General features: G+C 43.5%; 1 protein-coding gene across 2 annotated transcripts; it reads left to right on the top strand.

Moving 5' to 3' along the window:
* The first annotated feature begins 253 nt into the window (after window positions 1-253).
* Window positions 254-7,468, top strand: LOC120655488 (protein PAT1 homolog). Of its 2 annotated transcripts, XM_039933335.1 has the most exons (6): window positions 254-467; window positions 565-716; window positions 1,419-1,576; window positions 3,666-3,722; window positions 3,976-4,045; window positions 4,699-7,468. In XM_039933335.1, the coding sequence occupies exons 2-6, from the start codon at window positions 707-709 to the stop codon at window positions 6,864-6,866; spliced, it is 2,463 nt and encodes an 820-aa protein (XP_039789269.1). In that variant the 5' UTR covers window positions 254-467; window positions 565-706; the 3' UTR covers window positions 6,867-7,468. The 2 variants fall into 2 exon arrangements, with proteins under 2 accessions (XP_039789269.1, XP_039789270.1); XM_039933336.1 differs by lacking the exons at window positions 254-467; window positions 565-716; window positions 1,419-1,576 and adding an exon at window positions 2,548-2,607.
* Window positions 7,469-9,016: the final 1,548 nt, after the last annotated feature.

Genomic DNA, 9,016 nt, shown 5'->3' with positions numbered 1-9,016 from the left:
TGAGAAGAGTGGGTGGGTTTGAGTTGATAATAATTATTTTTAGTTCTGTCATCTTTTATTTTTTATTTATAATATAGATTATAGTATAGATACTCTATGTGACACGATCTTCCCCGTTGTATTTCCCCCGCCTGTAATAAATGGTCGGAAAAAAACGTGCCGCGCCACCATTTTTTTATTTTTAACTGGAAAAAAAATCCAGAGATAATGCCCCTATCCTAGGGCCGGTGCGTCAAGGATTTAAAAAAAAAGAAAAAGGAAAAAAAAAAGCCTCCTCCCCTTCCGCCTCCGGGGCTCCTTCCCACGTCAGGATACCATCGTGCCCCGCCGCCGTACAAGCCCTCACCACACCGTCCTCCTTCCACCGCAGCGCGGCACCTCGAACTCCCCCTCTCCACCTCCTCCCCTCTCCGCAGGATTTGCGTGGCGCGGACGGGAGATCCATCCGGAGCGATTTGTTTTTGCTGGTAAGGGATCTGTTCTAGTATAGGAGCCTCCTTTCGCGTCTTCCCTTCGCTGCTAGAACTTGCGCTCAGATCCGTGTCTCGCTTGCTCTCTGCGCAGGTAGCTTCGGATTTGCCTGCGGTCTGGTGCTAATCCGACCCATCTGGGGGTGGATTAGGTTCGTGGAGATCTTGTTGGGGGATGTTCTGCCCGTAGCGGCTTTTTTCCCAGATAGTTTTCGGGGTTCGACGCCGCCCCCGCCATGGAATCAGGTGCTTCATCAATTCTGTCCCCATCTTTGTTGAGATTCCTGCGATAGGAGTACATTATTATTCGTTAGCTGGGAAGAGGTTCTCGTGATTGCGATTGGGGTTGCTCTGGTGAACCAGGCTCGTTTCCCCTTGACTTCGTGGGTTCCTTATTTCAGTTTGTTTGTAGTGTTAATATTCAATGACTTTGAAATCAATCAGCTGAGTTTCTTGGTTTTCGTACAGCGGATTTAACGTTATTGAATTGACTTAGTAACATCCGTTCGAGTTATGATGTTCGCTGCTATTTGAATTTCCTATTAGTTGTGCAAAGGAATCAGTAAAGCCTGCGAATCCCCAATGATTCTGCTGTCCTTACATTTTCATTAATCAGTGGCTTAAAAATCTGCAGCTTGAGTTGGACTGTACTTGTTGATAACAGGTTGTTCTATTGTTGGTTTGATTTGTGATGTTGTTTCGTGTAGTTGGGAAGTCTTGTTGAGTTGAGTAGATGTTGTCTTTTGGGGGGCCTCTACATATTTATCCTTTACTAGCTGCACGGACTTGAAGTTGCAATAAATTGATTTTCGTGATTGCTTAGCTGCACCTCTTCTATGGATATTTTTTTTTGTGGTGATTATGAGATCATTTTAAGGTGTCATACTGTGGATTCCTGTCCTATGGTATCTGACAGTTACTGTTTGCTTCTTTGATATCCCTGTACAGGCGATACTAAATTTGATGCATCACAGTATGATTTCTTCGGCAACAATCCCGTGGAGGAGGTCGAGCTAGGTGGATTGGATGATGATGATGGTGACACTGCATTCGTTGAGCATGGCAATGAGGATTACCCTCTTTATGGGAGGGATAATATGTTGGAGGTAGCAGATGATATATGTCGTTTATGCTTGAGAAAGCTCATATATGTTTGAAATGATAAATGCAATGCAATTTCTGTGTTTTGATAAAAAAAAGATGATGCAATGAACTGTGTTTTTTTACTTTATGAGCCAAATAAATGTTAGATAGCACCATAAATTTTCATTTTACATGAGAAGGTAGCTATCTCACTTTTGAGTTGAGAACTTGAGGGTTGGTTATTGAAGAAATAAATTGACCATTCTGTTCTTGCTCTCTTGTTATCATTATATTTAGGGAAAAAAAGCGTTTCTACCCTTATTTCAAAGCGTAATTGTGATTTTACCCCTTCTTTTTAAACTTTGTGATTTTACCCCTGCGATTACAAAACGAAGCTGCCGTTTACCCTTGTTTTGTGACACCGTTAGTGTTTCTTGTATTAAACGGTCGAAAAAAAGGAAATAAAAAACACATAGAGGCAAAAGACAGAAATACCCTTCCCTTATCTCCTTTCACCTGCCCTCTCTTCCCGAACACCTCCCTGGCTCGACTCCTCTCCCCATCGCCCTCCATGGCGCTCACCTAGGGTTTGTGGCGGCGCCCTTCCTGCCCCTCCCCGTGACCCTCCCCCTGCGGACTCCAATCTTGCTCCCTTTGCGCGCCATCTTGCTCTTCCTGCTGCGCGGAATCCAGGTCCGGAAGCCTCGAGACAGGGAGGGCGGCCCCTGCGTGGCAGGGAAGGGCGCCCTGTGCGCGCGGCAGGGAGGGCCGGCAGCCCCTGCGCGTGCGGCAGGGATGGGGGCGCAGCCCCTGCGCACGGCGACAGGGAGGGGCGACAGGCCCTACGCGCGCGGCAGGGAGGGGTGCGCAGCCCCTGCGCGCGGCGACAGGGAGGGGCGCCAGGCCCTGTGCGCGGCGACAGGGAGGGGCGACATGCCCTACGTGCGCGGCAGGGAGGGGTGCGCAGCCCCTGCGCGCGGCGACAGGGAGGGGCGCCAGGCCCTGTGCGCGGCAGGGAGAAGCTCCTCCATTGCGGATTCCACTCCGGCCCCAAGTAACCTCTCGCCCCCTCTTGGATGTCAATCACCTTGGAAGAACAGTCAGCCACCATAGAAGAACAGATATTTGTCAAATATCCATCCCCTATTATATCGATTTGGTTTGTTGTTGTTAATGCAATATTTGTCAAATTAGTTTGTTGTGTGATATCTAATTCTATTTACATGGATTGTCAGTTGAAATGCTGTCGAGATTTTCTACAATTCCTGTACTCAAAATGTCAAACTTGTTGATCTAATACAGGGGTATAAACACAATTATCATAAGAAACAGGGGTAAAAATGCATGGGCAAAGTTGTCCATTTATCCAAAAGTTAACACCGTTACCTGGACTTAATAGACTAGGGGTAAACTCATCCTTTGTTTTGAAATCGCAGGGGTAAAATCACAAAGTTAAAAAAGTAAGGGCATAATCACCATTACGTTCCAAAACAGGGGTAGAAATGCTTTTGCCCCTTATATTTATTGTCATCAGAGCCTGGTAGAGGATATATAATTTAATTTGTGTTCAGGAAACTCATGCATCATGATAGTCAAATGGTTCATGTAAACAAAGAAAGCGAGCATTGTCTTCTTTTTTTATGATTCTGAAAAACACTTTAGGGAGGTGCTATTGGTTTCACCAACAATATACTTTAGGGGGTTGCTATTAACATCACCAACAATATATTGCCTTGAAATGTAGGAAGTTGGCGTTAGGCCTTTTGCAATAATACAATAGTTAACAATTATAGGATTCATGCAGCTTATGATGATGGTGAACACACTGCACTAGAGTTAGTTCTATATGCCCACTTAAGCAACTTTAGTTATATGTTGTGTCAGGAAGGAAATAATCCAAATTATCAATTAGGTTGCGTCCTGTGTTCGCTCTTGTTCTGCTTTTGTGTATTACCTGTAGAATCTGAATATGCATTCATTAATGTTTATGACATGGTGTACTGCTGTTTGTTTAATTGTTTAAAAGATATCATGCTGCAGACCTGCGCATCATTTCTTTATGTCACATAGGAATATATATACTAGTCATGTTGATCAAACTTTATTTTGCAGGATGAAGGGGTAGGTTCATTTACTGATGCTGATGATCTTGCTGGAACATTCTCGAAGGTGTGCCATCTATGTCAAATGCTTTTGCATCTATATATTGTATGTGCATTAGTAAATAGCTCTTGTGATTCATTTGGCCGAATGATGATGCACTTGAGTTCTTTCCAAAAGATTGTAGCACAGAGATTTAAGTATTTTAGCCTCAAATGAGCTGTGAATATTTGCTCAATTGTACATCTGCATTGTATTGTTGCATTTACTCCTTTTTTTTCCCACAATCAATGCCTTGCTGAGTTCATGTATTCATTTTCAGCTGACCAGAATTGTCGATGATCCAAAGCAACCAGGAGTAGTGGGTTATAGGGGATCTGTTTCTAGACAAAGTAAGTAGCTGTTTGTATTGTTGAATTGCCTCTAGATTCGTCAGTTGTTGCTGATATGATTACTCAGTCCATATGTTTCAGGGTTCATTTTTCATTTTCATCTTTTGTGGATATGCTTGGTCCATGTAGTATGAAATTGCAAATTTGTGTTTCAATAATGAACGTGTATGTAATTTGTTGAAAGGACTGTCTCTTCCCATTCCATGGCCATCCAATACCACACACTATGGTAGATTTCTGCGAATTCTTTGCAACTTCTACAACAACCACTGTTTTTGTTATGGCTTGTAGATTTTTCCCTCTTTTTTTAAAAAAAATGCCATGCATGTAATTTCAATGCTTTAGCCTCATTAATCTTCTCTCCCTCAACATTCATGAGTGGAACGCATACACGACGAAGTCCTTTCTTGTTCCCAAGACAGTAAAACTAACCATTCTTTCCACCACTTTCTTGGTTTCATACCATAATGCTCCTGCTGAACCAGAATACGCCTTGTTAATAGATTTGGAGGGAGTACTAATCCATTATTATTGATAGAATGTCGATTTCATTTGACCAGTGATCTGGATAATCTTTGTTCTAGCCTGTTTCTAGGCAGTAGTCATTTCTTTGCTTTTCTAATTAATATTTATTCTTATGCTGCAATATATAGGTTCTAATGCAGACTGGGCTCAAGATACTGGCTCTTCATATTGGCCTATGCAGCCTGTATTGGACACTGATCGCGGGCTGGATAAGAAGAATTGGTGGTCCCAACCACCCCATTCAGTCGACTTCATTGATTCTAGACTGCACAGAACATCCTCATCCCCACATCAAGATGCTCAGTACGATCCTGTTGAACCTATTCTTGGAGCAAAATCATCTCCTTTGCAGAGAACATCTTCATACCCACAACAAGAGCCTCAGTACAATAATACTGAACCAATTCCTGTGCCTAAATCATCATTCATTTCATACCCTCCATCTGGTGCAGCATCTCATTCTTCACCTAGTCAACCACATCATATGAACATGCCATCTCCTCCAACTGCTTTCCAAATGCCTATGTCTGCACAAAATGATCAAGCCCTTTCCCAATTCCACCATGGAGGTACGCCTCCTGGACCTCCATTTGGTAGGGAGCTGGCTCATATGGGTCCAATGGGTGGTGCAACAAAAAATGTGCAGCAAAATCATGTTTTAAATAGTGGACAAATGCATGGGAATGGTGCCAGGTTTATGCCAGGTTTGATGCAGCATCAATTGCAACGTCCCAATGGACTAATGCCACCTCAAATGCAGCCACCTCGTCAACAGTATGGAATGCAACCAATACAACAGTCTCCACCACATTTCGCACAACTACATTCACAAATGCTTGGTCCCCATCATTCCCCACCACAAAGCATGCAAATGTTTGGTCCTCAGCATCCTCCTCCGCAAGTGATGAGTAGATTTGATGTAAACTTTGGCATGCCTGACTTGAGTGATCCAAGAGCAAGATCATTTTTGCAACATGGAAGGCTGGGACAGCGATATCCTCACCAAGGTTATGAGCTCAGTAATATGAGGACGGATAATGGGTGGCCACGGTTTAGATCCAGGTACATGTCGACTGGTGAAATTGAGAACATTGCAAGGATGCAGCAAGCTGCCACGCACATCAATGACCCATATATTGATGACTACTACCATCAAGCTTGTTTAGCAAAAAAATCAGAAGGTGCTCAACTGAAGCACCACTTCTGTCCTACCTTGATTAGGGATCCATCTTCCCGTGCACGCAGTAAGGACGAACCACATGCGTACCTACAGGTTGATGCTCTCGGCAGGCTCCCATTTTCTTCGATCCGCAGGCCTCGTCCTCTTCTTGATGTTGAACAAGCATCGGCACCAAATGAGAACACTGAAAAATCTGTGTCGAAGCCTCTTGACCAAGAACCTATGCTGGCTGCTAGGATCACAATTGAAGACGGACTTTGCCTACTACTTGATGTTGATGATATTGATCGTCTGCTGCAATTTAGCCACCAGCAAGATGGTGGTTTGCAACTGAGAAACAGAAGACAGGCCCTACTCGAGCAGCTTGCAGAATCACTGCAATTAGTTGATCCCCTTGCACCTAATAAGACTGCACCTCTGACTTCATATGATGATTTGGTATTTCTCCGCATAGTCACTTTACCGAAGGGCCGGAAACTACTGTCCCGTTACCTTGAACTTGTGACTTCAGGCAGTGAGCTTGCAAGGATAGCTTGCATGGCCGTCTTCCGGCATCTAAGAACCATATTTGGAAATATGCCCTCTGATATCAGTGCAGCTGAGACAATGACTAGACTTGCAAGAGCTATATCCACATGTGTTGTTCGGATGGAGTTGAGTGATCTGAGTGCTTGCCTTGCAGCTATTGTTTGTTCGTCATTGCAGCCACCTCTTCGACCCCTTGGATCCCCAGCAGGTGATTGGGCTTCTGTCATCATAAAGTCTGTACTGGACAGAGCAACAGTTCTGCTCACTGATCAGCATGTGGCTTCTACCTACAGTATGCAAAATAGAGCTCTATGGCAGGCATCATTTGACGCGTTCTTTGGGTTGCTTACACAGTATTGCATGAGTAAATTCGATAGTGTGGTTCATACTGCACAATTGCAACCTGCTGCAGCAGCTGTTATAAGCAGGGAAATGCCAGTAGAGCTTTTGCGTGCTAGCCTCCCCCATACCAATGCCGACCAGCGCAAGCAGTTGCTCAGTTTTGCTCAGCGTACTGTGCCTGTTGGCACACATAGTTCTCATGGGTCTGGTAGTGGACCCATGATGTCAGATTCTGTCCAAAGCTAAGATGCTCAGACCAAATGAGAGGAAGCAAGTTCTTCGTTATGGTACTCACTACTCGATAAAAGTGGCTCCTTAAGAGGTCTGTTATGCTTTTCCTTGAAAGGAGAGAAGGTTAAATCTGTGGTTAGTAATATGAATCTCAAGAAACAACAGTAAAGCAGGCTGGAGCATCAATGAACTGATGGTAGTACAATATTTAAATTTAGTGTCACAACATGTTTGTATTGATTCCTTTGTAGGAAGCCAGATGTTTTGCATCTATGCGGTTAGCTATGTTTGGTTATTGCAAAGGGATTCCTGTGGGTCTCGTGCTCACTCTTAAGAGGAAACCCCTGGAGGTCTGTAGCTGTTACTTGAAGACACTGTTTAATTGCTCTTCAAGGTGGTATTTTCAGCGAGTAGTTGCCTTGTTTTTCCCCTGTAGTTCTGTTGGCCTGAAGATGTGGAAGCTGTGGTGCTGCAACGCGTCCTTGAAAATTTGTTCGAGTATTTTGGTTCCTCAGGAACATTGCTGTTGCTATGAAGTTTGTTAAATGGTAGTAATATTTTGGTACTCTGCCGTTGCCTTTTGAGAAAATGATTGCAACCTATGTTGCATTTTCCTACGCAAGTGGATAAGCTATCCTTGTGTACTAAATTTTGACAGGTTTTTGGATAAATGCCCTCTTTCTTTTTTGAAGCATTGATTTTATACAGAAAATCCTTGTTGGATGATCTTGACAGCAGCATTTGTTAATATGACGTGCTTATCCATTTATCTGTTTTCACGTTGTTTTTCCCTAGGTCATTTTCTGTGGACCGTATGCATGGTTTAGAATTTTACATGAGTAGAGGTCCCTGCAAGTGCATATTTTCCATCATAGACAAGTGCATATTTTCCATCATAGACATTTATGATAATGTCTTTTACCTAGTATGCACCAAATTTATTGGTGCCTGTGTTGTCAGGATAGGGAGGATTTGTATCTGAATTTGTATTATTGTTCTAAGTTAACATATCTTAACTTGTAGCAATTTTCCCCTGTACACCTACTCAAAATGCAAACGAATGAATAGTACTAGCTTACAATAAATGCTTTTGTAAAAGATATTTCTTGAAGATAATATTTTTGATGTTTTAAATCGAAATATTTTTGAAAAGTTATCGAATGTGAGAATCACAGGAATTTGACTGTTATCTTGTTGGAAACCTAAGTATTTGTGACTAGAGCGAATAACATTATAATGAGTAAAGGAGGAGCTTGGGAGCGTATTCAAATTGATTTCTTCCTTGCGGATGCAAACAACCAGTACGAGGCCAAATGTAATTAAAGTACTAAACATTGATTTTTTTGGGTGTGCGAAGACAACAGTGTGGGCATATGCAGCACTACAAAAATTGCATTTGAACAAAAAGATTAAGCGAATATTTTTTTTTTGCTTTGTCCATGTTTTGTGTTCAAAACAAACTACATACAGTATGCCACAGATTGTGATGCTTGGTATATGTGCCAGCTCAACCAAAAAGAGAGAAATGGTGTATTTAGCACCAACCCAGGACATCTTCTATACATGACAAATTATTACACGCATAGGTTGACCACCATTCAGGTCTAATCTAACCATTCACCTGTACAATAAGATTGAAAATTTCTTGGAATAACTGTAACCTGTCACAGACGTTCAATGTTCATTTCTGAAAGCTTTAAGATAGCAAGCAAACCATGAAGATGTATCCTAAAAATGACAAGTACTACCAGAATACATATATTTTTGGCCCCACTTAGAGCAACACCAGTAAGGCTGCTAAATTTGGGTGAGCAAACGTTTATTTAGAAACCCACTTCTAAATTTTGCTCACTCATACGGGCCTCCACTCCGGCAGGGTTGAGTAAACAGGCTTCTATTTTTTACCCTAACAATTGGGCCCAACCTGTCATTCTCTTACCCCTCCCTTGCTGTCCGAGCCCCCGCGCGTGCCTTGCCCCCGTCCGCGCCACCGCCACCGTCCGGCGCCGCCTCGCCTCTCTTGCCCGGCGCCAGCTGGGCTCCCACCGCCTCGCCTCGGCGTACCTCCCCAGCGCCGTCGCGACCGCCTCGTGGCGAGGATGACGCCGTCTTCGTGCGCCGCGCACCCGCCCTGCCCAATCTCGGGCGTCATCGGGTGCAGCGCG

Source organism: Panicum virgatum, chromosome 1N, assembly GCF_016808335.1.
Source record: "Panicum virgatum strain AP13 chromosome 1N, P.virgatum_v5, whole genome shotgun sequence".
Classification (NCBI taxonomy): Eukaryota; Viridiplantae; Streptophyta; class Magnoliopsida; order Poales; family Poaceae; genus Panicum; species Panicum virgatum.
This window is presented reverse-complemented; position numbering and strand designations above follow the sequence as displayed.

Excerpts from the sequence above, each read along its gene's own strand:
- LOC120655488 (XM_039933335.1), top strand. Across the intron at positions 1,577-3,665 it reads GGAGGGATAATATGTTGGAG|GATGAAGGGGTAGGTTCATT; the intron begins GTAGCAGATGAT and ends TTTATTTTGCAG. Across the intron at positions 4,046-4,698 it reads GGGATCTGTTTCTAGACAAA|GTTCTAATGCAGACTGGGCT; the intron begins GTAAGTAGCTGT and ends TGCAATATATAG.